The sequence below is a fragment of the Culex pipiens genome, chromosome 2 (genome assembly GCF_016801865.2).
Source record: "Culex pipiens pallens isolate TS chromosome 2, TS_CPP_V2, whole genome shotgun sequence".
NCBI lineage: Eukaryota > Metazoa > Arthropoda > Insecta > Diptera > Culicidae > Culex > Culex pipiens.
The window spans coordinates 216,071,132-216,098,885 of NC_068938.1; the positions used below are offsets into that span (position 1 = coordinate 216,071,132).

The 27,754-nt window shown below is 37.2% G+C and overlaps 1 protein-coding gene across 1 annotated transcript; it reads right to left on the bottom strand.

Moving 5' to 3' along the window:
- Positions 1 to 4: 4 nt before the first annotated feature.
- Positions 5 to 23,627, bottom strand: LOC120429777 (solute carrier family 26 member 10-like). The gene is made up of 6 exons (XM_039594837.2): positions 23,302 to 23,627; positions 12,222 to 13,083; positions 9,086 to 9,250; positions 8,917 to 9,021; positions 8,457 to 8,598; positions 5 to 1,219 (listed from the first exon to the last, which is right to left on the bottom strand). Exons 2-6 carry the CDS (start codon positions 12,951 to 12,953, stop codon positions 156 to 158), a joined length of 2,208 nt encoding a protein of 735 aa, XP_039450771.1. The 5' UTR covers positions 12,954 to 13,083; positions 23,302 to 23,627; the 3' UTR covers positions 5 to 155.
- Between the last annotated feature and the right edge of the window lie 4,127 nt (positions 23,628 to 27,754).

Here is a 27,754-nt window from a genome sequence, read left to right on the forward strand (position 1 = left end):
CAAGTAATGTATTGTTCAACTTTATTTAATAGCTTATCACAATCCTACCTAACTTAAGTATCTCTCTTCATTTTAATTCTGACAAAGCTTCCTCTAATACTTAATCCTTAAAATTACAACAACACTCTCCCAAACGAACAACACAAAACTGCTGCTCACACAACGCCGCCCTCCAACCCCACGACACTAATCCGGCCGGAGTCCTGCGCGATGCACTCCTTGCCCCAGTGCACAGCATCGTGCACCGTGGGAAAAACCTTGCAGTACTCCCGCTCAACGGCCGGGCCCACCAGCTTACACTTGAGCATCATCTCGTACACCGGACAGGGCGCCCCGGCGACGAGGATCTTGATCGACAGCTTATCGAACTCGTTGATCAGCGACTTCAGCGAGGAAACGGCCGAGGTGTCGATGTAACTGACCGCGGTGAAATCCAGAACCAGGCAGCGAAGCAGGTTCTGCTGACGTTTGTAGTCTCCGCTGTTGAGCTGCTTGATCTCCTCGGTCAGGTTGATGTTCAGCAGCTGGCAGAGGCTGGACTTGAAGCCGGCGCGGGTCGCAAAGTTTAGACTTCCGCAAAAGTGGAAGATCTTGACGCCGGCGATATCGATCGTGCCCTTGTAGCGTTTCACATCCAGGTACAGGTCCGTGTTGGGGACGTTCTCCATGAGGCACGTGTACGGTTTCATGCCCTTAAGGAAGATGAAGATCACACTCAACGCGATCCCCACCAGCAGTCCGATGTCGATCGCGACCAGCACCACCGTCAGGAAGGTCACCATCCAAACGAGCGCGTCCACGCAGCTCAACCGCCAAAAGTCCACAAATTGAGTCACCTGCATCAGCAGTCCCTTCAGCGACACCACGATGATCCCCGCTAAAACACACCTCGGCAGTGGTTCAAAAAACGGTCCAACCCACAGCAACACAACGGCCAAAATTCCGCACGAAATAACCGAAGCAATCTGCGTCTTCCCTCCAACGGTGAACTGGATCATCGAGCGGGAAAGCGACGCCGAGAAGGGCATGCACGAAAAGAACGATCCAAACACGTTGCTGGCACCCATCGCCAGCAGTTCCTGGTTGAAGTCGATCTCGTAGTTTTGCTTCTGGGCGAAGATCAGACCCATCGAGACGGACACGGCGTACGCGACCATCGCGATCGTGAAGCAGTCGAGCAGTAGGACACGGAACAGGGCCAGGTCCGGGAGGGAGGGCGCTGGAAAGGGGGGGGGGAGAGAGAGAGAAACAATATTATTATTCACGAATTTTTAATATGAAATTTAAAAAAAAAAAAAAAAAAAAAAAAAAAAAAAAACAGATTGGTGCGCTGGAAGTGGGGACGCGAAGTCGTGATTATTCAGGTTAATTTTTGGTGTGCTTTTGTGTCGCTGTTCGTATCGGATGAGTGATTGTGCTAATCGAATAATAACATCATTGGTGCGCTGGAAGTGGGGACGCGAAATCGTGATTATGCAGGTTAATTTTTGGTGTGCTTTTGTGTCGCTGTTCGTATGGGATGAGTGATTGTGCTAATCGAATAATAGCATCATTGGTGCGCTGGAAGTGGGGACGCGAAGTCGTGATTATTCAGGTTAATTTTTGTTGTGTGCTTTTGTGTCGCTATTCGTATCGGATGAGTGATTGTGCTAATCGAATAATAGCATCATTGGTGCGCTGGAAGTGGGGACGCGAAGTCGTGATTATTCAGGTTAATTTTTGTTGTGTGCTTTTGTGTCGCTATTCGTATCGGATGAGTGATTGTGCTAATCGAATAATAGCATCATTGGTGCGCTGGAAGTGGGGACGCGAAATCGTGATTATGCAGGTTAATTTTTGGTGTGCTTTTGTGTCGCTGTTCGTATGGGATGAGTGATTGTGCTAATCGAATAATAGCATCATTGGTGCGCTGGAAGTGGGGACGCGAAGTCGTGATTATTCAGGTTAATTTTTGTTGTGTGCTTTTGTGTCGCTATTCGTATCGGATGAGTGATTGTGCTAATCGAATAATAGCATCATTGGTGCGCTGGAAGTGGGGACGCGAAGTCGTGATTATTCAGGTTAATTTTTGTTGTGTGCTTTTGTGTCGCTATTCGTATCGGATGAGTGATTGTGCTAATCGAATAATAGCATCATTGGTGCGCTGGAAGTGGGGACGCGAAGTCGTGATTATTCAGGTTAATTTTTGGTGTGCTTTTGTGTCGCTGTTCGTATCGGATGAGTGATTGTGCTAATCGAATAATAACATCATTGGTGCGCTGGAAGTGGGGACGCGAAATCGTGATTATGCAGGTTAATTTTTGTTGTGTGCTTTTGTGTCGCTATTCGTATCGGATGAGTGATTGTGCTAATCGAATAATAGCATCATTGGTGCGCTGGAAGTGGGGACGCGAAGTCGTGATTATTCAGGTTAATTTTTGTTGTGTGCTTTTGTGTCGCTATTCGTATCGGATGAGTGATTGTGCTAATCGAATAATAGCATCATTGGTGCGCTGGAAGTGGGGACGCGAAGTCGTGATTATTCAGGTTAATTTTTGTTGTGTGCTTTTGTGTCGCTATTCGTATCGGATGAGTGATTGTGCTAATCGAATAATAGCATCATTGGTGCGCTGGAAGTGGGGACGCGAAGTCGTGATTATTCAGGTTAATTTTTGGTGTGCTTTTGTGTCGCTGTTCGTATCGGATGAGTGATTGTGCTAATCGAATAATAACATCATTGGTGCGCTGGAAGTGGGGACGCGAAATCGTGATTATGCAGGTTAATTTTTGTTGTGTGCTTTTGTGTCGCTATTCGTATCGGATGAGTGATTGTGCTAATCGAATAATAGCATCATTGGTGCGCTGGAAGTGGGGACGCGAAGTCGTGATTATTCAGGTTAATTTTTGTTGTGTGCTTTTGTGTCGCTATTCGTATCGGATGAGTGATTGTGCTAATCGAATAATAGCATCATTGGTGCGCTGGAAGTGGGGACGCGAAGTCGTGATTATTCAGGTTAATTTTTGTTGTGTGCTTTTGTGTCGCTATTCGTATCGGATGAGTGATTGTGCTAATCGAATAATAGCATCATTGGTGCGCTGGAAGTGGGGACGCGAAGTCGTGATTATTCAGGTTAATTTTTGTTGTGTGCTTTTGTGTCGCTATTCGTATCGGATGAGTGATTGTGCTAATCGAATAATAGCATCATTGGTGCGCTGGAAGTGGGGACGCGAAGTCGTGATTATTCAGGTTAATTTTTGGTGTGCTTTTGTGTCGCTGTTCGTATCGGATGAGTGATTGTGCTAATCGAATAATAGCATCATTGGTGCGCTGGAAGTGGGGACGCGAAATCGTGATTATGCAGGTTAATTTTTGTTGTGTGCTTTTGTGTCGCTATTCGTATCGGATGAGTGATTGTGCTAATCGAATAATAGCATCATTGGTGCGCTGGAAGTGGGGACGCGAAGTCGTGATTATTCAGGTTAATTTTTGTTGTGTGCTTTTGTGTCGCTATTCGTATCGGATGAGTGATTGTGCTAATCGAATAATAGCATCATTGGTGCGCTGGAAGTGGGGACGCGAAATCGTGATTATGCAGGTTAATTTTTGTTGTGTGCTTTTGTGTCGCTATTCGTATCGGATGAGTGATTGTGCTAATCGAATAATAGCATCATTGGTGCGCTGGAAGTGGGGACGCGAAGTCGTGATTATTCAGGTTAATTTTTGTTGTGTGCTTTTGTGTCGCTATTCGTATCGGATGAGTGATTGTGCTAATCGAATAATAGCATCATTGGTGCGCTGGAAGTGGGGACGCGAAGTCGTGATTATTCAGGTTAATTTTTGGTGTGCTTTTGTGTCGCTGTTCGTATCGGATGAGTGATTGTGCTAATCGAATAATAGCATCATTGGTGCGCTGGAAGTGGGGACGCGAAATCGTGATTATGCAGGTTAATTTTTGTTGTGTGCTTTTGTGTCGCTATTCGTATCGGATGAGTGATTGTGCTAATCGAATAATAGCATCATTGGTGCGCTGGAAGTGGGGACGCGAAATCGTGATTATGCAGGTTAATTTTTGTTGTGTGCTTTTGTGTCGCTATTCGTATCGGATGAGTGATTGTGCTAATCGAATAATAGCATCATTGGTGCGCTGGAAGTGGGGACGCGAAGTCGTGATTATTCAGGTTAATTTTTGTTGTGTGCTTTTGTGTCGCTATTCGTATCGGATGAGTGATTGTGCTAATCGAATAATAGCATCATTGGTGCGCTGGAAGTGGGGACGCGAAGTCGTGATTATTCAGGTTAATTTTTGGTGTGCTTTTGTGTCGCTGTTCGTATCGGATGAGTGATTGTGCTAATCGAATAATAACATCATTGGTGCGCTGGAAGTGGGGACGCGAAATCGTGATTATGCAGGTTAATTTTTGTTGTGTGCTTTTGTGTCGCTATTCGTATCGGATGAGTGATTGTGCTAATCGAATAATAGCATCATTGGTGCGCTGGAAGTGGGGACGCGAAATCGTGATTATTCAGGTTAATTTTTGGTGTGCTTTTGTGTCGCTGTTCGTATGGGATGAGTGATTGTGCTAATCGAATAATAGCATCATTGGTGCGCTGGAAGTGGGGACGCGAAGTCGTGATTATTCAGGTTAATTTTTGTTGTGTGCTTTTGTGTCGCTATTCGTATCGGATGAGTGATTGTGCTAATCGAATAATAGCATCATTGGTGCGCTGGAAGTGGGGACGCGAAGTCGTGATTATTCAGGTTAATTTTTGTTGTGTGCTTTTGTGTCGCTATTCGTATCGGATGAGTGATTGTGCTAATCGAATAATAGCATCATTGGTGCGCTGGAAGTGGGGACGCGAAGTCGTGATTATTCAGGTTAATTTTTGGTGTGCTTTTGTGTCGCTGTTCGTATCGGATGAGTGATTGTGCTAATCGAATAATAGCATCATTGGTGCGCTGGAAGTGGGGACGCGAAGTCGTGATTATTCAGGTTAATTTTTGGTGTGCTTTTGTGTCGCTGTTCGTATCGGATGAGTGATTGTGCTAATCGAATAATAACATCATTGGTGCGCTGGAAGTGGGGACGCGAAATCGTGATTATGCAGGTTAATTTTTGGTGTGCTTTTGTGTCGCTATTCGTATCGGATGAGTGATTGTGCTAATCGAATAATAGCATCATTGGTGCGCTGGAAGTGGGGACGCGAAGTCGTGATTATTCAGGTTAATTTTTGTTGTGTGCTTTTGTGTCGCTATTCGTATCGGATGAGTGATTGTGCTAATCGAATAATAGCATCATTGGTGCGCTGGAAGTGGGGACGCGAAGTCGTGATTATTCAGGTTAATTTTTGGTGTGCTTTTGTGTCGCTGTTCGTATCGGATGAGTGATTGTGCTAATCGAATAATAGCATCATTGGTGCGCTGGAAGTGGGGACGCGAAATCGTGATTATGCAGGTTAATTTTTGGTGTGCTTTTGTGTCGCTGTTCGTATCGGATGAGTGATTGTGCTAATCGAATAATAGCATCATTGGTGCGCTGGAAGTGGGGACGCGAAGTCGTGATTATTCAGGTTAATTTTTGTTGTGTGCTTTTGTGTCGCTATTCGTATCGGATGAGTGATTGTGCTAATCGAATAATAGCATCATTGGTGCGCTGGAAGTGGGGACGCGAAGTCGTGATTATTCAGGTTAATTTTTGGTGTGCTTTTGTGTCGCTGTTCGTATCGGATGAGTGATTGTGCTAATCGAATAATAGCATCATTGGTGCGCTGGAAGTGGGGACGCGAAGTCGTGATTATTCAGGTTAATTTTTGGTGTGCTTTTGTGTCGCTGTTCGTATCGGATGAGTGATTGTGCTAATCGAATAATAACATCATTGGTGCGCTGGAAGTGGGGACGCGAAATCGTGATTATGCAGGTTAATTTTTGGTGTGCTTTTGTGTCGCTATTCGTATCGGATGAGTGATTGTGCTAATCGAATAATAGCATCATTGGTGCGCTGGAAGTGGGGACGCGAAGTCGTGATTATTCAGGTTAATTTTTGTTGTGTGCTTTTGTGTCGCTATTCGTATCGGATGAGTGATTGTGCTAATCGAATAATAGCATCATTGGTGCGCTGGAAGTGGGGACGCGAAGTCGTGATTATTCAGGTTAATTTTTGGTGTGCTTTTGTGTCGCTGTTCGTATCGGATGAGTGATTGTGCTAATCGAATAATAACATCATTGGTGCGCTGGAAGTGGGGACGCGAAATCGTGATTATGCAGGTTAATTTTTGGTGTGCTTTTGTGTCGCTGTTCGTATGGTATGAGTGATTGTGCTAATCGAATAATAGCATCATTGGTGCGCTGGAAGTGGGGACGCGAAGTCGTGATTATTCAGGTTAATTTTTGTTGTGTGCTTTTGTGTCGCTATTCGTATCGGATGAGTGATTGTGCTAATCGAATAATAGCATCATTGGTGCGCTGGAAGTGGGGACGCGAAGTCGTGATTATTCAGGTTAATTTTTGTTGTGTGCTTTTGTGTCGCTATTCGTATCGGATGAGTGATTGTGCTAATCGAATAATAGCATCATTGGTGCGCTGGAAGTGGGGACGCGAAATCGTGATTATGCAGGTTAATTTTTGGTGTGCTTTTGTGTCGCTGTTCGTATGGGATGAGTGATTGTGCTAATCGAATAATAGCATCATTGGTGCGCTGGAAGTGGGGACGCGAAGTCGTGATTATTCAGGTTAATTTTTGTTGTGTGCTTTTGTGTCGCTATTCGTATCGGATGAGTGATTGTGCTAATCGAATAATAGCATCATTGGTGCGCTGGAAGTGGGGACGCGAAGTCGTGATTATTCAGGTTAATTTTTGGTGTGCTTTTGTGTCGCTGTTCGTATCGGATGAGTGATTGTGCTAATCGAATAATAACATCATTGGTGCGCTGGAAGTGGGGACGCGAAATCGTGATTATTCAGGTTAATTTTTGTGTGTGCTTTTGTGTCGCTATTCGTATCGGATGAGTGATTGTGCTAATCGAATAATAACATCATTGGTGCGCTGGAAGTGGGGACGCGAAATCGTGATTATGCAGGTTAATTTTTGTTGTGTGCTTTTGTGTCGCTATTCGTATCGGATGAGTGATTGTGCTAATCGAATAATAGCATCATTGGTGCGCTGGAAGTGGGGACGCGAAGTCGTGATTATTCAGGTTAATTTTTGGTGTGCTTTTGTGTCGCTGTTCGTATCGGATGAGTGATTGTGCTAATCGAATAATAGCATCATTGGTGCGCTGGAAGTGGGGACGCGAAATCGTGATTATGCAGGTTAATTTTTGTTGTGTGCTTTTGTGTCGCTATTCGTATCGGATGAGTGATTGTGCTAATCGAATAATAGCATCATTGGTGCGCTGGAAGTGGGGACGCGAAATCGTGATTATGCAGGTTAATTTTTGTTGTGTGCTTTTGTGTCGCTGTACGTTAGGGGTGAGTGATTGTGGTGATCGAATAATAGCATGACTTACTGAATTTTTTGTGTCTTGAGCGTAATTTTCGTTGAGTAATTGGTGTTTTTTTGTGATTTTTTTTTTTTGAGATCTTAATTAATTGTTTTGTGATTTTCAAAGCCCTTCCTATATCATCGTTGATCGGAAGGCACGGCGTCGGGTAAATTGTGTATAATGTTTTGAATAAGGTTTTATTTTTAATGGTGAAAAAGCCATTTCTATATAATGATCGAAAGACGCACTGACATTTTGGATTAATTAATAGTGGAGTGAAATAATTGTGTGTGAGTGACTTTGTGTGTTAACCAAAAAGACCTTCCCATAGCATCGTTGCTCGGAAGGCTCGCCGACGGGTCTGTTATGAAAGTCCTCCCCATAGCGTCGTAGCTCGGGAGGCATTGAAAAGCCAATACCTTATCCTATTAACCCAACAAAAAAAAAATAATCACGTGATGCTTGAAGGAGATGCTGTGGATTCAACGGTCTCAAGCGGTATCAACAAGTATATAGCGAAAAACTGTGTGCTTGATGAGTCTGCAACTTCAACTATCGGACTAACATTCCTCCCTTTCGTTGAACTGCAGGCTTCTTGGGAGGGCGCCGGTATTGACTAATAAAGTAGGGATCTTCAGAGGTTAAACAGTGAACGGATGGTTGGCTCCCACTGATCATTTTTGATTCATTGTTTAACTTCAGCTGATCTGTCAATAACGGAGTAGCAGCTCATTGGCAGTCAACCATGCTCATGCTCATGCTCATGCTCATGCTCATGAAATTTAAAAAAAAAAACATTTTTCTATTCATCAAAGTTATAGGGAACAGATATTTTTTTAAAATTCAAAATATTATTTATGAGATCAAGGTTAGATCGTCCCGTATCTCCCAAATTAGCCCACGAAACCCCTAAATAAATTAGTACTAATTCAAATCATCCACAAATTATGCAAATCGAGCCCCAGCCAAGTTCAACCCAAATCCAACAAACACTCACCCGGGAAGCCGGTCGGAATGTGGCCGATCGTCTTGATGGCATAATGCTCGTTCAGGCCCAGGTATTGCGACAGCAGCGTCCCACTGATGACCGCAATCAGCTCGATCGGAATCGGAATGGCGCTCCGTTTGGCAACCTTTGGCTACAAGGAAAAGGGAAAAGTTTCCGTTAATTTTTTTGGTTTGGATCAAGTAGGCTTGGATGACACTCTCGTGAAGGGAAATCTCGCCGTCAAACTGAACTGATTTCTCTGACCAGCCTACTGTAAGGTAAACACGAGCTAGCAAAAACAAAAAAACCACACTGATAAAGTTTCTTGAGGCGTTTAATAACCTCACTTTTTAACGGCATGTAATGAGGGCTCGCGTTGAAGAACAAAACAAGTCAATTACCCTCACGCCGCTACATTTATGGTAACTGGTGCAAATCTAGGCAAAAAAAAAGAGGCGAAGTTGCTTACCTTGAGGAACTCATTATTTATCACTATCAACACAATTGTAACGGTTGATATGAGGATCGCCGAGTAGTTGACGCGGGCAATATCCGAGAATATGGCGATGTACGTCTGAAAAAGACCGGGAGTTGTTGGTTGACCAAGGATTAGTGGGAAGAGTAGCTGGCAAACTCACGTTGACGATCTTAAAGTTGCCGGTGATGGGCGGCAGCGACAGGCCGAGCAGATCTTTTATCTGTGACGTGAGCACGTGGATGGCCGCTCCGGTGGTGAAGCCCGACACGAGCGTGTCCGAGAGCAGGAACGAGACGACGCCCAGCCGGCAGACGTACATCAGGAGCTGGGTAAGAATATTTGGTTTAATATTTCAAATTGGATGGATGGATGATGAGGTTTTTTTATAAGGCTGGTACAAATTTTATTTAAAGTTTTTGCCCTCTTCAAAGTTGGCCCAAAAAACCAGGGGGCAATTTTTTTTAAACTTCAAAATTTCAAAGAAGATTTAAGTACAATCAGCTGAAATCAATTTAAAATGCATGCTTCTGCGTTAAGAACAATTTTTAGCATGTTTTGGTTGATTTAAAAATCCGGTGAATTTTTGAAAATTTTCGGTGTTTATTATCGCTAACTTTTTTTTTGCAAATATTTTTGTTTTCGTCAATTTTTACATTTTTTGAAAACTAATGATTGCAAAACAACTGAACTAGTGCATTTTAAAACACTTTTCCATGCAAATGTTGAAACTATATGGTTTGTTATTTCAATATTATATTTTTTTTTATTTTTTTGCCAAAGGGAAAACAAAATTAGAGAATAGTAAAGTAAAAATAAATACAAACTTTTCCCATGATTTTTTTAAAGCAAAAAAGACTTTCGGCTAAAAATCATACGGCTCGTGCTGTTTAAACAGCTTGCACTGTACAAAATTCAAATGAGTTCTGTAGTGAACTTTTCCGAACTAAATATTTTCTATGAGTTTATGAATTATTTAAGAAAAAAAATTTATTTTGTGAGCTTAAAATTATTATTTTTAGTAGTTTTGGCATTCTGTTGAACAGTAGCAGTTATTTAAATTATTTATAGAGATATTTTTTATTAAATTCTTTGCGATTTTGCAATCTTTTGAGCATAACAATTTCCGTGCAAAAATAATGAACACAGCAACATTTTAAAACATTTCTTTTCAATGTATTGCTGAATTGAATTGGTGCATTCCTTTGGTTATACCAGTTTCTTGACTCTTAAAATTTAATTTTCATTTATATAATTCTCTTCGTTTTTGCAAATCAACTATTCTAAGTGTTATTTTATTTGAAAAGAAAACTTTGTTCATGCAATCCTTATGTCAAAAAAGCCATTTGCATCATTAGTGTTTCCATACAAGATAGACATGTGAATATTCGAAAATCAGTATATTCCGAATTGATTTTTGATCGAAATAGAGACACGGAAAAAAAATCTAAGTTATTTTATTTGAATTTGTATACTAAAAAGTTGATTCTCAACAAACGATTTTTTTTTTAAATCAAGGGGCCTAAAAAATGCATATTTCGCGCTAGATTTTAGAATTTTGCAAAATTCGTTACAGGAGACATTATAAGAAATGTCACTTAAAAAAATATGCAAAATCCAATTTTGCAATCGAGTATGACTTTACACATTTTTTTCAAGTACACAGTTTTCAAATAATATGCTTTTTGAAGCGAAATTTAAAAAAAAAAAACATCTGTTGATATGGCACTAAAAAATAACTATAAAAAAGAAAATCAACCCCTCAAAAAATATTACAAAGAACTAACAAAGTTCTACGGCTTTGGGCAAGCTCGACACGGTATGGAAGAAGCAGAATATTATAAATCAAAAACACTCATGGGAGATTTATACGTAGAAAGTTGTATTCACCTTCCTGATTAAAAATATGTTCGATTCAAAATATTCTATCGGTGAAAATTGCGTTTTTCAGAAAAAAAAAATGTTTTTTCATACTAATGGAGACATGCTAATTGAAAATTGTTTTTTTTAGTAGAAAAATCTTTTTTCAAAGTTTATGCATAGTAAAGGCAAAAGAAATGCAAAAGAAATACGACATATAACAAGGCCTATTAAAAAAATAATTAAAATTTGTTTGAGCCACCATGCGCCTTTTATATGGGAAAAACCACCGATAGAATATTTTGAACCAAACATATTCTTAATCAGGAAGGTGAAACAAAACTTTCTACGTAAAAATCTCACATGGGTGTTTTTTTATTTATAATATTTGCTTCAAAAAAAATATACAAATTTTTAAACTTTGGAGAAAAAATATGACAAATTGCATTTTAACAATATTACAGTTATGCTACTACCAAAAATTTGCAAAGATTTAAATTAATCAATGAAAAAAAATCCAACGCTTCTACGCCAAAAATTCTGTGCAAAAACTTGTAAAGAATTGCAATATCAATAATCTTGATTCTTAAATTTCGACAGTTAAGATTCATATTTTTTTACAATGAAAAACGAACCAACAGTTTCCAAGATATTGCGAGCTGAAAAATTGCGATGTTTCAGAGAATTACTCTAAGATTTTGTTGATTCGAACAGACCTGATTTTTAGAGAAAAAAATAGCAACTATTGGCCAAATAATTGGCATCGCAAAATAAAACTGATGGATTTTGGTTTTCATTTCAACAAGTAATGTTCTTTGATTTAGAATAATGTGAAAACAAGATTCAAACTGCATTATTGATGTTGTATTTTTTCATCCCAAAACTGAAAAAAAACCCTTGAATTTTTAGGCAAAAATGGCTTTCGGTGCCATGTCTGATCGGCGAAACGTCCCATTTTTTGAATCTTAGTTTGTTCACATCTAAGACAAAAGGAAAACTTTTGACCTTTTAATAGAAATTTTAACATTGGACGATCTCTATACTGTTATGAATATAGGACAATGATTATACGTTTTATATTTTTAGAATTAAATTAAAATACTTCGCAAATAGGGCAGAAGTCAGCAAATGCCAAAATTTGTTAAATATAATATTTCACGAACAAGTCCCAATTAAGATAACAGTTTTGTCCGTTATAATTTATTTTAAATTGATATTTTTTCTATTTTTATGTTTGAAGGTTTTTCAGAGATAATTCGAACTAAATATATCAATGAAGCAATCTCCAATTTTCTACACACCCAACAAATTAACACAACATATCGCTCACTCGTCGATTTTCTTTCTCTCAAAACTGATCAATCGATCTCATTCTTCACCAGTTCTTCACAAAGCCCTCTCATTCACAAAACAGCCACTAGCCTAGTGGAGTTACTCACCTGCATCGCTCCCACAATGAAGCACACCGCCGCTGCCACCTCGATCGGCCCCCGCCCAGGCAAGGTAACATCTGCCACCGTAACTCCACCACCCACCACATCAGTCCCATTCCCAACCCCCGACTCGGCCATCTTCAGTGCCGCCCCGGCCGTCGAATGCGTCAGCACCGACTTGCCGACCATGATCGAGATCACCGCAAACGTGCCCATCGAGTTGTGGCGCGAAGTCCCGAGCAGAAAGTAGATCAGCACCGGGAAGAACGCCATGTAGATTCCCACGATCGGGGGGACATTAGCCAACAGGGCGTACCCCATGCCCTGGGGGATGTGCATCACGGCCACCGTACAACCGCTGATCAGATCGGCCAGGAAGTCCCGCTCCCAGGAGTACTCCGACAGCCAGTTGAAGATCGGCAGAACATTGCCGAGGCACCTTCGGGCACTGAACGATTTCACGCCGGCCAGCACCGCCTGGCACATCCGCGTCTTTGGCTTCCGGTAGTTCATCTCGTTGTTCAGCTCCTCCTGCTGGTAGTGTGGTCTGGCCACGGTCAGCTGAGGCAGCTTCTCCGCCGAGTCGGTCGCATCCAGCGACCGGCCGCCATCGTCCGTGAGGTCCTGGTAGAAGCCACGGTTCGTTAAACCGTCCCCGGCGTTTCCACCGCCGCCACCACCTCCGGCCACTCCGCCGCCGATGTTGAACCGCGGATCAAAGTGTCCCTTTTTGCTCATTTGAGGTCCGTTTCGAGCGACGGCCGAGGAGAGACTGCGCGATCGCGTTACTTCCGGTGGGGAGTTTTAATGCGCGATCGCAGTAGGCGGTGAGCTTAGTTGGTATCGTCGTTCGTGGGAGGTTTATTAGCTGAAAGGTAAAGAGAGAGGGAAGAGCAAAAATAGCTATGAATGTCTCATCAACAACAACGTTTACATGGGAAGTGCAGTTTTTTGAGGATTTCTCTATGCAAATTTGTTCATTAAAACAAGCCAGTTGTGATAAGAGATCGTAAGGAATTGCATTTGGTTAAGAGGCTACATGTCAAGTAAATAATATAATTGAGAATTTCATGAATAATTTGTCTTCACAAAATTTCTTCACAGAATAAAATGTTTTTTCTTTATATATTTTCTTGGCTATTCGAAAGAAACAAAAAAATCTTATCACATCATTTTAAAATTTACGTCCATTTTATGATTAATTAGAAATATTTGCGTAACAAACCAACCAGTCCCAAAACCTTGCTAAAATTATAGGTGTCTTTTGTTCAAAATTCCTTGAAAAATCCTTTAAAAAATTATCATCAGATTAAAAATAAACACATCAATCTCATAGATTTTTAGTAACCAGAGTTCCTTAAATAGTTTGGCATAAAACCGTATTTAAAAAAAAGTATTGCAAAAACATACACAATTCATTGGAAACTATAAAGAATACATTATAAAATGTTTATTTCTGCGTTTCACGAACAGCATTTTTAGGATTTTACAAATATAGAATTTGTGGACGACAGCTCAGAAAAAGACGTTAAACTTGAAAAAAATAATATAATATAAAATTCATAGATATTTTGCAAACATTCTACAGTAGGGGAAGGTGCACCCATGGAGCAAGACGACCATATGGGGCAAGATGAACAATCGCTCGTACGGCCGTAATTTTTACAATTTTGATTATTTCCAGTATGAGGAACTTTTGCTAGCAATGCAATTAGCTGATTCTACTACCACATAACCGCCAAAACGACGTAAACGCCACGGGGCATAAGATTTAATGAAGTTTTTTTCAAAACCTTTGTTTTCTTATAATATTTGGAAAGTACAAAATAAGGCTAAGGGTTTGTTTTAAGGCTCATTTTATCAAAATGCTATTTTTCCTAGATCATTAGTGTCCCTACCAATGACTTGCACGTATTATAAAGTATGATTTATGTTTTGGTTTTTTTGTAGAGGTGGATTTTTAGTATGGAAAAAATGCGAATTACTTCAGCAACATATTTTATTGTGAAAAAAAATACATAAAAGTTCTTAAAAACTGATAATCAGTTGTTTAATAAATTGTCCATACACGATATAATAATATCATGAAAATTTAGTATTTATCATCTAAGTAAATTTTTTTCGTAAAAACGGTCAAATTTTTAGTAAAATATTATTTTTCAATCTAAAAATGAAAGAAACGTTTCAAATACATCCTAATCTGATGTATCTAAGTGATAATAGTTCAATTGTTAGTAAATTAGCATGTTTTTTCATGCATTGTTCGTCTTGCCCCACTAGTTGAGTAGAACGTATAAAAAAACGTATAAATAAATCAAAAAAAAAATATTTTTTTACATTAAAAAACAGAATTTTCAAAAAACTTGTTCTTTCAAAATCTCAGTCAAGACCTGGAATAAGATGATTCCAATAAATCCGACAGATTTTTTAACGTTTTTAATGGGTTATAACGAGCATTTCCTTAGCTTGTTACACTTGCCCCACTTTCCCCTACAAGCAATTTGAGAAAAAAATGTTTACAGAATTTGAAAATAAGGCTTAACGCTTTGCTGCCCATTTTTTTTTCGAAAATGTTTATTTTTCCCGTGTTTAGGAGATCATTTTGAGCTACTTTTGTTCTATAACACTCTTATTTTATGTTTTTCTTGTTTTATTTTTGGTATTTTAATTTGCATTTATCTTGTTTAGTTTAAGTTTGTTTTTGGTAGTATTTGGCCTGTTCTACCACCTAATATAATTACATTCTGCATGTCGTTTTTTTTTTCATTATTTTACAGCCACTTTTTTTTAAATTTTTGCGTGTTTTTAACATTATCTGCTATAAATGGCACCATTATCAGTAAAATTGTAAAAAAATGCGTAGAGGCATAGTATGAGACACTACAAAAATTACTGCATACTGCTTATTATTGAAAATATAGGAAATGTTAGTTTAAAAAAAACAGCCTAAGTTAACTCCTAAAGAAATGAACATTCGTAAAATCCCATAAAACAAGTTAAACTTCCAACCATAAAATTTTCTAAAATTTTAAGAGTTCTTCTTTCTAATGCTTTTTACAGATCAAAAATTCAAAGGCCGTCTAGAGGCGCGGTTAGGTTATAGAGAGTTAATATTTAATTTTAAAGCTTTGAAATTGCAAATTACAGTTTTTCGCTTGCTAAAAATCATTTTTCTTTGCCGAACATGATAAAACATTATCGATTTTCAACTGAAAACAACCGATTTCAATAAGGCTGGTACAAATTTTATTTAAAGTTTTTTTTTCAATGTTGGCCCGAAAAATCAGGGGGCAAAAAAAATATTTTTTCAAAAAACTTCAATATTTTTATGAAAATTTAAGTGAAATTAGTTAAAATCAATTTAAAATGAATTTCCCTGCGTTTAGAATCATTTTTAGCATGTTTGGGTTGATTTAAAAATCTTATGAATTTTTGAAAATTTTCGATGTCTACTATCGCTAAAGTTTTTTTTTTCGCTAAAATTTTTGTTTTCGTCAAATTTTACATTTTTTGAAAAATTTCATTGCAAAACAATTGAACTAGTGTAAAATACATTTTAAAACACTTTTTCCATGCAAATGTTGAAACTATGTTATTTTAATATTTATATTTTTTTTATTTTTTTGCCCCCCTCCCCTCGACTCCGGCCAGAGCCGAGGGACAAAAACTTTTAAAAAATTTTGCATCGGCCTAAAACTTAGCTGAAATTTGTTAGTAAAGGTTACTATTGTTTGTCGTTCCTCCTACAGGCACAATTGAACGATTTTTTTAATTATCGAAAATCATAGGAACTTGCAAATTTTGAAAATGTTTGATTTGATGAATTTGCTTGATCCATGTGAATTTGCAAATGCTTGAAAAAAATGTCTGAGTCAATTTTGTCCATATTACTAACGTTCCCACCTTTTTTGTCAAATAAAGTACGGAGGAAGTTTAATGTTGCCTCAGATTGTGACAAACACACCATGTTGCGACTTAAAAACAAATGGTCTAAGTTTATATCATAAAATGTGAAAAAAACGCCATAAATTTAAAAAATGACTGAAAAGTTATGAAAAACAGCAATGGAGGTTTCAGAGAAGGCCTGAAAGTACCTGAGGAAAACAAAATCAAAAAATATAATAAACGTATGACAATCCAATGAAATTTTGAAAAACAAATATTTGAAACAGCTAAAAATACTCGTTTGTTCTAAATTATTGATGAGCACCTTTAACTCACTCTAAAAAGAAGTATGTTTTTGTTGTTTCTAGGGAAAATAATTTAATAATTGTGAATATTAAAAATATATTTTTTTTGCTATTTTTATTCTATTGAAAAATCAAAAATGTATACAGTAATTTTAGAGTAGCTCAACAATAAAAAATAAGACAACGAAAAAAAAAAGAAAAATTCTCCGTGATTTGATTTTCCGATCTGTGATCCAATTAAATGTTCAAAAAATTAAGTTTTAAAATGTATTAAAAATTGTTTACAATCGATTAAAATTCTTTTTTTGTTGCTTGAAAATTAATTTTTTTATCAAAATAATACTTTTTTTTTTGCTACCTAATTAATCAAAAAAGTCACTTACTGTTCTCTAAAATGTAAATATCTCGGCTTTGCGTGAACGTAATTTAAGATGGCGGCCAAAATGGTGGTGATGAAAGATTGAAAAATGCATTTTGTAATTTAATAGGCAATCAACTATTCAAATTTGACTTAAATGGGTTCGCAGAGCTCGAATTTGATTTTAAAAACTAAAAATGAAAAAAATACGAGAATTTTTTATCGAACATAATTAGATTAACTGAAGTCCCATAAAAACCTTGGAATAATCGAACTTCGGATAATCAAGGCTTCGGGATCAAGTCTGGACTGTATACCAGTACGTATTTGCTAAAAACTATATAGAATACAATGTTTTGTTAAAAATTTTCGAGTATCAACCTCTTAGAACCGAAAAAGATTAGTGAAAAATGCTCGAAAAGGTTGAAGTGAGTTGCTTGAAAATATTATAATTTTTGAAGAAGAAAAGAGACTCAACTATGTTGCAGTGAAAATTTTTCAAATGAATTATTATAAAATAAAGACTTTTTCAAACTTATCATGATGATAAGTTTCAATGGACTTAAACTGTTGATAAACTGTGCAAAGATAAAACACATTTCTTTGTGCTTGTCTAAGCTCACACCAGATGGGAATGCATTTGTTTTAATAGTAAACCCAGATGTTAAATATTATTGATATTTCAACTTATTATAAATTGATGTTTCAACTTATTATAAAATATGTTTCAACTTATTATAAAATATCTCGAAAATTAATTGTGCTGGTGATTGATCCTTTATAAATCCCCAACTCATATTAAAATATCTAAGGACATAAAAAGAAAGAAAAAACTAAACCTTAATTAAAAACCTTTTTTTTAACAACAAAGTGCACAAATCCCAACAATGTAACCCCTTTTCTTCCGAAGATCCAACCATAATTCACTCTCACCGCCGCCGGCAGTCAGTGGCGCTTACCTTTATAAATAGAGAGTATGTTATTCCGGGAGAGAGAGATAATATACTCGTTAGAAGCTTAAAATACATTGTCCGTTGGAACTTGGAACAAAAAGCGAAACGCACACGCGCCAAACGGATATGTCGGAAGCAAAAGCTGTTGGCAATGGGAAACAGCAAGGGAGAGCTTATACGACGACTGAGGGTAATTCGATGCACTCTGCCGGAAGAAGCTGCCTCAAGAACGGTTTCAATAGTGTACACGCTTTAATCCAGAACAAACTAGTTTAGTCATCAGCACTTAAACAGAGGAGAGTGGCGAAGTGTGAACTATCGTGAAAATGCAGTGCAACGGGGTCAATGACGCTTCGGGAAGGTGAATTAGAAAATAATTATTATTGTAAAGGTGGAATTAATTTTATGAATTTTTATTTAAAATCTCAAGTAGCATCACTAACACATGATTGGTATTGAATACCAATATCATACCGATGATTTATTAAACTTTTTAAAATATATTAATACCATAATAACTTTAGCATAAAATAAACAATTCTACGAAAGACCTTGAATATGATGACGCTAAGCTGCTTAAACCCCCTCGTCATTTCCAATCAATCCACTCAGAAGGCATCACGCGCCTTCACTTACGTCACTTGGCCACTTATGATGGAAGAAAGGAAGACCTCATACCCTTCCCATCCTCCCACGGGGAGCCCAATCTAAATCCAAAATAATTTTGCATTAACAAGCGCGCAAAAACCTGCGGCCACAGATTATCCGCAACTCCTCTCCAGTCATTCCGGTCAGTACCGAATGTTTACGGTTGAAACCAGTTTGGGCCGATCACGAGACTTTGATCCCTGAGAAAAAGTGATCGTCCTTAGGGTGGTTTACCCAAGAATTGGTCTTTTGTATTTTTGTAAAATTTTCTCAGTCATTCACCCTAACATTGCAACCCAAAAAACCATTCAGTCGTAAAATGTAATCCATCTTATTTGCGTGTTTTATCTTGTGATGGTCAATCGCGAAAACCCCTTGCAGTGATTGACCCCCTCCTTTGCCAACAATCTTCAACCTGTTTGACCCGCATGTTGGCAATAAATTTCGAGAACATTCCATCTGTTTTTTTTCTTTTGCCATGCCAAACTCGTTCCACGTCAGTTAAACCGATCTCATATATCTTAAAATTCCTTAGAACCTCCCTAACCTCTGCGCGTTCCTTTTTCCTTCGTAAACAAATCCAGCATTATAAGCTTATTTTGGTGTAGCCCAATCTTCACACCCCATCAAGCCGATAATCGAGGAGCGAAAACCTGTTTCTGGGCCACGAATCTATCTAGATTTCGCGCTAAATTCGCGAAACTATCCGATATCTTTTACAATAGACATCAGGTAGGCAGAGAGCGCCCAGACCCTGAGCGAATGTCATGATCATGGTTGCAAAATATGGCGCTGCTGGTCACGAGACTCGAATCAAAGTGGCTCTGTCGCGAAATTGGAATAGTAGGCTCTGGTGAACCTCCTTTTTTCGCGGTCGAATCGAGGTCGAGAACTGGCTGCGGGAACTCGGATGGTTGGAAGGGGTAAGGAAAAATGAACATTTTGGTGGTTTAGGTTCAAGTTTAATAAGCCGAAAGCATTGTCAATTGTTGAGGTTCTGGTGCATTAACTTTTGTTGATAATTGTAATTGGGAGTGATTTTCACAGTTTTTGTTGATAAACAAATTATGAAAATTACAATCACAATAGTTTGTGTTGACCATCCATCAAATATAAATTTCAAGCTCATTAGGAAATTGGCTTACTCGAATTATCGTAAAACGAGGTGACTTTGATAGGTTTGCGATTTTTCCGAAAAATGAAGAGAACAATTAAAATACGTAAGGAATGGTTTAGAACCATACTGACCGTGGTAGAGAAGTGTTCAAAGTACCTCAAGAAGAACTTTTCATAAAATTTTGAAAATTTTAACAGGTTAGTTAACAATAAGGCCGTCGCAAATATTTTTTGAAGTTTATGTCCCTCGGCTCTGACCAAAGTAAATTGAAATTACTAGCCGTGGTTTCAACATTTGGATGGAAAATTTTTTTTAAAATGCATTTTACAGGCGTACAGTTGCTTTCCAATCATTAGTTTTGAAAATATCGAGGTTTCGACGGTTTTGTACATTGGTATTTCATGAAAATTTAACATGTTTTCATAGGAGTTCAAACATGCTAAATATGATTGTAAACGCGGGAAATGCATTTTAACTGGTTTTCAGTTGATTTAACTTTAATTTTCTTTGAAATTTTGAAGTTTTTCGAAAAAATATTGTTTTGCCCCCTGATTATTCAGGCCAACATAAACTTAACATAAACAAATATTTGCAACGGCCTAACAAAGAAAAAAATATGAAAGACATTATTTCAAACTTCGGAAAGTGTCATGATTTTCTCAATGAACATGATTTTGAATCGGAAAACGGAATGCATTTTCGGATTCTTTGGACAATTTTCCACTAGGAGAAGGTTAAATAAGTATGTGTTTTTGAAACACAATTTATAAAAATCTCAAAATTTATAGGCAATTTCAGTTGAACAAATTTCATGTAAAATGTGAAAACTTGTGATTCGTGCTTCGAATTCAATATAAAATGCAATATAAATCGATAATTTTATAAACAAAACTAGTTTTAACAAATTTCAGGCAAAATTCCGACCTTTGAGCAACTTTACCTAAAATTCAAATGTATTTTGTAAAAAAGCTTATAAACTTAACATAAATATTTTTTTTTTCTTAAAAACTATATCAGCTACTTTAGTGGTGGTACATTTAACGTACAAATAAAGTTTGAACATCTTCAATGTGATTTTAACAAGAAAAGCTATGACTATCACCCCGGAATTTAAACTGAGATTTTTTTACGTAAATATTTTCCTAAACACTATTGAAACAACTTTTTTTCCAAAATAGTGCACGGACTTTGTGTGGCCTACCCCAGTACATGTTTTAAAAATACTAATCTTGAGAAAACCCTTACCTGTTGGAAAATATTTCAAATCCAAATTGAAATCCTATCACAGTCACCCCGGTTTACGGTACTAAACATAACCAAGAATTCTAGAGTTCTTGTAAAGGTCCAATGTTGTTTTTTTTTTTTAATTTTATTAACATGACTTTAACTTAAATAAAGATCCAATGAATAAATATGTAAAAAATTGCTCGTGGCTTCTTTAGAAACGTGGTAAGAAATATTCCAAAACCGAAAAATAAAATAAAACCATGTAAAATTTATTTCCAATTTTGGTCTTGTCTGAAATTTGGAACATATATTCAATTTATTGATGTGTTGAAATTTTTTGACAGTAGCAAAACTCTTATAGAGTATAAAGCATTTTGTAATAATATTTGCTCAAATTTTTTTAAAATCAGGCTGGAATTTAAAAAAAATATACAAAATCTGCCTCTCCCACGACCTTTCCCAGAGCCAAGTGACAACAAAATTAAATACAATTTTAAAAAGCCTAAATAAAAGATAATCTTTAAATTTATTTGCATGATACATATTTTTTTACATAAAAATATAAGGAAGCGTTTTTCAATTAGCTACTTTGCGAATTTCATTAAAATAGTTTTTTATTCTAAAAAATAATAACTTAATTGAATTTAAAGTTTTCGGAATTGATGAAAATCGATGAGGGAGGGGATATTTTCAAATGCTGACACCATAAGATTATGATTACAGGAATGCTGTTGTGAAAAGTTAGTAATACATTAATTTATGAAAACTTGAATTCAATGTGATTCAAATTGAACAATTTATAGATATATTTTTTTTAATTTTTAATAATCACTAAAACATATGTCTTAATTCAATACATTTGTCCAAATTTGGAAAAGATGTTTGATGAAAAATAATTCAAAATGTTATAATGTTTTTAATTTAAAATCATGAATGTACATAGTCTGTGCGAAATATATAAAATTGAATAGAAATTATCTAAAGTCATTTTGCGGATCCATCAACAATTTTTTTTTTAATTTAGAAATTTGACAAAAAGCCAAATTAATGCTTATATATCGATGTCGTCGTGCTATCCTGTCGCCCCGCCATTTCGACGTTCCGAGAAAAACGCGTTTTAATGTTTGACCTTGAATATTCTAAAACGAGAGAACGCAATGTAAACAATAACAAACACGTTTTGTTTGGCTGACCATTCTGTGCATTGTCCCAAAGTTTGGTTGAAGTTGGTTGCTGGAGTCCCGAGTAATAATTACAAATGTTTACGGTAGTCTAGCTTGTACGTGCGACAAACGCATCCTGACTTTCCTGGCCTGAAATCCCTTTGGCCTTTTGTCGCACTTACATCAATTTTCATGGAGTGACAAGATAGCACGACAAGATTGAAACTACTTTCATATGTAAAGTGACAAAAATGCACGGAGTTTTTTCGGTTTTGTTGGAAATCTCAGGATTGAAATCGAAATTTGGGGATCTGTGAAGATAAAAAGGTGAGGCATTGTGAGCTGCACAAAATGACGTTCTTAACTCAATTTTGCCCAAAATGCACGTACGACAAGTTAGCACGATGGCGACGATATGCTGAATATTTCTATTTTATTTATCAATTTCTATGTATTTAACTATTCATCTATTTCCTCAACAAAATCTGAATTTTCAGACCATTTTTTTTTTCAATTTCTGGAATTCCCGGGACAAAATATAAAAATTCCCGGGTTTGGAAAAATCCCGGGAATTTTGTCCTTGAAATTTCCGGAATAGACGCACTAATTGGGCGAAATCACAAATATTTTTCATTTTCATTTTTAATGTCGACCCGTCCCCTCTCCTCCCCTTCAAAATTGGTCCAAAAAATCAAGGGATGAGCAAAATATTTTTTCAAAAAAAAAAAACATTAATATTACGTAGGAAATAGTAGTCTTATCAACTGAAAACATTGCAAAATATTTTTTTCTGCATTGAAAATCATATTTAGCATGTTTGGGCTCGTTTTCGTTAATATATGCAGTTGCTGGAAAAAAGAAAAAAAATCTTAAGAGATACCCCCTGATTCGATTCTTTAGGTAAACGTAAGAAACTGGGTTCGATTCCCATCTGCTGCAACCTTCCATCGGATGAGGAAGTAAAATGTCGGTCCCGGCGTTGGTTGTTAGGCCGTTAAGTCATTCCAGGTGTAGGAGTCGTCTCCATGCCATAAGTACAAACAACACACCAAACCAAGCCTACTCCGGTGGAATCGCTAGCGGCGGTTGGACTCGCAATCCAAAGGTCGTCAGTTCAAACACTGGGGTGGAAGGTTCTTTGGAGTAGAAAGAGGTTTGGGTGCTCTCCCCATTCAAGCCTTCGGACTCCTAGGTTCGAGCAGAAACTTGCAATAGAGACCACAAAAGACCCGGGGATGGTTTGATTTTTTTTTTTGAACAGAGAATTTCCATACAATTCAACCATTTTACAATTCAATTCATTTTTTACGGCATATTTTATCGTGATTATACCATTGAACAGTTCATTTCTGAGTTAAACCAGTCCAACGACCTCCCGGATCGTTTAATTTTGGTTCCAATGACGATAACAGTTCAACTCTTTAACCTACCTATCTAGATCGCAAACTTCTAGGCACCATTTAAGATTTTTTGCCCAACCAAAACTTGAAGCAAGCAACGGCCGATCCGCACGGTTGATCACCAAGCTAGCTGCCTCTAATCAGCACAAAGCGAGCAGCTTAACCACACACGATCAGACAAAAAAAATAACCGAACTAATCAGGGCACGTCCACAAAAACAAAAATCAGTCACAACATAAAACAGGCCAACAGAACCACTCCAGTTCCCGATAACAGCTCAGCTTCCAAAAAAAGTCTCACAAAATCCAACGACCACGACCGTCCAAACCGAACCGATCGGTACGAAATTTAAAACCCAACTGGTCTGGCTTCACCGCACGACTCGTTGGGCAGGCCTTAAGCCATCGTCGTCGTCGTCGTCGTCTGTCGACCTATCAGAAACCCCAGAACCTCTGCGTTTCTTGTGGTGTTTCGCGAGTTCGCCTTTGTCGTCACCCTCGAAGATCGATTCAGGATCAGTTACCGTTTTCTTTATGGGCTAAGGAAAAGCTTCGCAATCTTCGACGATCTCGTGACGAAGTATGCCATGCGTCGTCGTTCAACTGTGGAGACGCACGATCCTCGCGAGTTGATCTAACCTCAATCGCAGTGTGCCTCCTTCGAGAAGGATCGCGGCCTGCTACGTGAATCATCTCAAGGATCATCCTGCGTCGCAGAAATCGCAACACAAACAGGTTGTTTGTTGTAAACTGTCTGTAGTAGACAACTTCTCCTCTCTACCTTCTGTGGTGCTGTTGTTGTTGTTTTCTTCTTCCACAAACTCGTGGCTTTCGAGTGTCGTTTTTGCTTTCTGTTTTTGCATGGTTTTGTTTGTTTCGCTGACCGGTTGCCGATCGTACGCGCCCCATCCGTATTTGTGTATTTATTTGTTTACACTTGCACCCGTATTAGTCGCTTGTTGGCTAATTTGCAAAGGAACACTCTTCTTGAGTTTTCTTTGAACTGTCGTCATAACTAGGTTGATTATTTTAATGTTTTGTAAGAATTTTTGGAAACAGGGGAAAATTTTAGCTCATGGTGTAATCAAGTGACACACTTTACCTTAATTAAAAAAAGTCATAAAGCTATACGACAGTCGAGCAATTAAAAAATCTCAAATTTTTTAACCAAATCACGATGATCGTCATTATCACAGGACGGTCGAAAAACTGCCGAAGGTACCAGGCGAAATCTTAATGACACCATACCGTTCTTGTTTGTCGAAGAGATGATGATAGTGATGAATTATGTTTACACCCACGCTTGCGTCCAGCCGTTATCAAATGGAGTGCCACGTGGCACGGTCGTTGTGTTGCTAGAAGTAGAAGAGCATTCGCAGGTGGCATGATCTTTTAGAATGTCGTTTAAATTTTATTTGTTTTGTCAAAAAAGAGTCAAATTTGGGTCATTTTTCGCCAACTCAAAAGAGTAAAAAAAAATACTTATAAGTATGCTAAGACATATTTTTTAAGTTGTCTGCTCTATAAATAACCCTGGAAAGTTAGAAAAAAATACGAAATTTTAAACTGAATTTGTTGTAGTAAATGAAATAATAACCCTTTTGGGTTATTTCAGATTCAAAAAGTACATTCAATTTCCCATGTTGTGGCATATCTCAAAAAAATGTACTGAGTACGCCATTAAATCGGGCGTACAATTTTACAAAAAAAAGTCCCTTTGACTTCAAATTTCCATATCATCACCATTGTTTAAATTATTTATAAAGACGTATTTTTTTCGAATGTTCAAAAGTGGAAGGGGTCGTACCGCCCCACCGTCCCGAGGTATCGCAAAATGGACCAGGTTATGAATGGTGTAAAATCTAGTAATGGATTTTTTAGAAAAGTCTTAAATACTCTCCAACAAAATTTCAAAAATCGCAAAAAAAATTATTGAAGATAACTTTTCACAACATACAAAAAAATTTCTAAATGAGGATGTTGCAAGTATTTTTTATGGTTTTTGTAACCCGGATTCATTAAAAAATATTGGACTCACCCTTATTTACAAAAAAGATGATTTAAGTTTTTAGCATTAATACAAACCTAACAACTAATTTAATTAATTTAAAAAAAAAACAGGTTTCGCATATTTTTTGGATTTTGATATAAGGCTTTCTAGGCCCAGTGAAAAAATATAATTTAACTCAAAAATGACGAACTCCTCGTCACAGTGTCCTGATGCAAACAATGATCGAGCTGTAGCTGTCACTATAGACCCTAAATAGGGAGACTGGTCTAAGCTTGCTAGATCGATCTGGCAACGTATGCTTTGAGCTTGGCAACACTGATAAGTTTAGCTGGGCGTAAAGGCAAATTGCTCGTTTGGATACGTCAAACTCGTGTCTGTTTGGGTACGTCAAATTCACTTCGACCAGTCTCCCTATTTAGGATCTCTAGCTGTCACAGCCCTGCGAAGTATGTTGGCTGACATCGGGCAGTCAGTCAAAAAAACCAGCTAGAAGTCGCCTGCCAAAAAATTTTGCTAGAAAGAGATAGGAAACCTGATGCAAACAAACGTCCAGCTGTCATGTAAACATACTTTGAATGTGTTGGTAAATTTCTGACTAGAAAGCCTTATTGAATTAAAAGTTAAATAAGAAATTATCCTTCACCTCTAATTTTATGCAAACATTTTATGGAGATAAATTCTTTAATGTTATTTGTAAGCTTTCAAGCTATCAATTTTGAAAAAAAAAATGATTTCAATTATTTGGATAAACACTTTCAAACACTACAAAAAAATCGATAGCCAAACTCAAGTCGGGTGATTCTAAATATTTAAAAAATATTTTATCAATGTGACAAATGACAAAATGAAACAGAATAAAGACTTTACGCTGGTCCTAATTCGATACCTTTGTGCTCTCTTATGCTAACTAGATAGGAAAACCAGGAAGCTAAGTACAAGAGAGCACAGAGGCATCGAATTGTTGAAATTAACCTCTATTTATAAATTGTTTTTTCCACAGCACCACTTTTTTCTAAAAAAAAAATATTCAAAAATAATTTAAAGGCTACGGCATAACCTTTTTGCCTTTTAATTCTTCAATAGACTAACCTAAATTTTTTTAAAACTTAAAAAACATATTGAGTGCAATTGTATTGAAAATTGTACAACATATTTAAAAGAAGAAAATAATGTTCAAAAGAGTTTGCTTGGCAATGCTTTTCCCGACTTTACGACAGAAAAATCACCAATTCCCGACTTTTTTCGATTTTTGTGGATTTTTGCGAATTTCCGACTTTTCCGACTTGGGTGGCCACCCTGCTATTATAGGCATTTTGAGGTGAAATTGTTGTTGATTATTTTTGTTTGTCAAATGTTCAGTTTTTGTTATTCAAAAATACTTTTTGTAGAAAAGCACCCCCGCAGAAGAAGAAAAGAGAAGATTTCCTCCAATTTGATCGTACTTGTGATTGCTGAGACACAGCCTGTTAGAGCATAACATTTTGAGAAAAATTAGATTTTCACAGTGTCCATTTTTCTACTTGGAGACTATCAATTGGATTTTCAATGTTAATTTTTTTTTTTTATATTCTGAAAATGATTTCGTAATTTAAAATTCAGCCCTACATTTGAAAATGTCCAACATAAGTGTTTTTGCCACTTGGATTAGTTTTTCTTGATTTTAAAATTTGAATATCCATTTTATTGAAAAGAACAGGAAATTTCACAAAAGTTTCACCTTTCAACATTAAAAATCGAACTCGAAGTGAGAGCTTATTAAGGGAGCGTTCTTTTATTACGTAACGCAGTTAGGGGGGGGAGGGGGTGTCGGTGTCTGTAACGAAATGTTACGAAAATTGGGGGAGGGGGGGGGGTGTGCTGAAAAATTCTGTTACGTAAAACAACGTTTTCATATAAGCACTCATAAAAATTTGCAAAAAGACCTTGCGTTACGCGTTACAGGCGGGTAGGCAGGATGGCTCATCTGTTACGATTTGTTACAAAGGGGGGGGGGGAGGGGGGTCAAAAATCCCAAATTTTGCGTTACGTAATAAAAGAACGCTCCCTTAGAGAACATTGAGATAAACTCATTTTTCACAAAACTTAAACTTTAAGAGGCAATATAACAATGACCAGTAGTCCAATCAACAAAGTCATAAACATGGAAGTGTTAAAAATATTCTCAACTCTTCAAAAATATTTTCGCATTGGTGATTTTCCATCGTGAAATATTTTTTAATAGCAAAAAAAACATTTTTTTTTTAATTTCCCCGGTGCTACTCTAAAATGGTGCCCTTTTTTAAAACTCGAGGATGTAATTTTCTATTGCAAATTTCATTTTAAATCTAAAAATGAATTTTGAAATTTGGTTTGACAGTTTTTAGGATTAAGCACCATCATAAACTCTAGCGTAAAAGGTGCATTTTTAGTGTCATATCAAAAATTCTTATTTTGAGGATTCAACTTTTAGAAATAAATAGCCGAATAAAAAAA

Bases quoted from the DNA above. Each gene is read 5' to 3' on its own strand.
- LOC120429777 (XM_039594837.2), bottom strand. From the start codon at position 12,953: ATGAGCAAAAAGGGACACTTTGATCCGCGGTTCAACATCGGCGGCGGA. The intron at 9,251-12,221 runs GTGAGTAACTCC...ATTCTTACCCAG, and splicing joins TCATTGTGGGAGCGATGCAG to CTCCTGATGTACGTCTGCCG. The intron at 1,220-8,456 runs GTGAGTGTTTGT...CCCCCTTTCCAG, and splicing joins CATTCCGACCGGCTTCCCGG to CGCCCTCCCTCCCGGACCTG.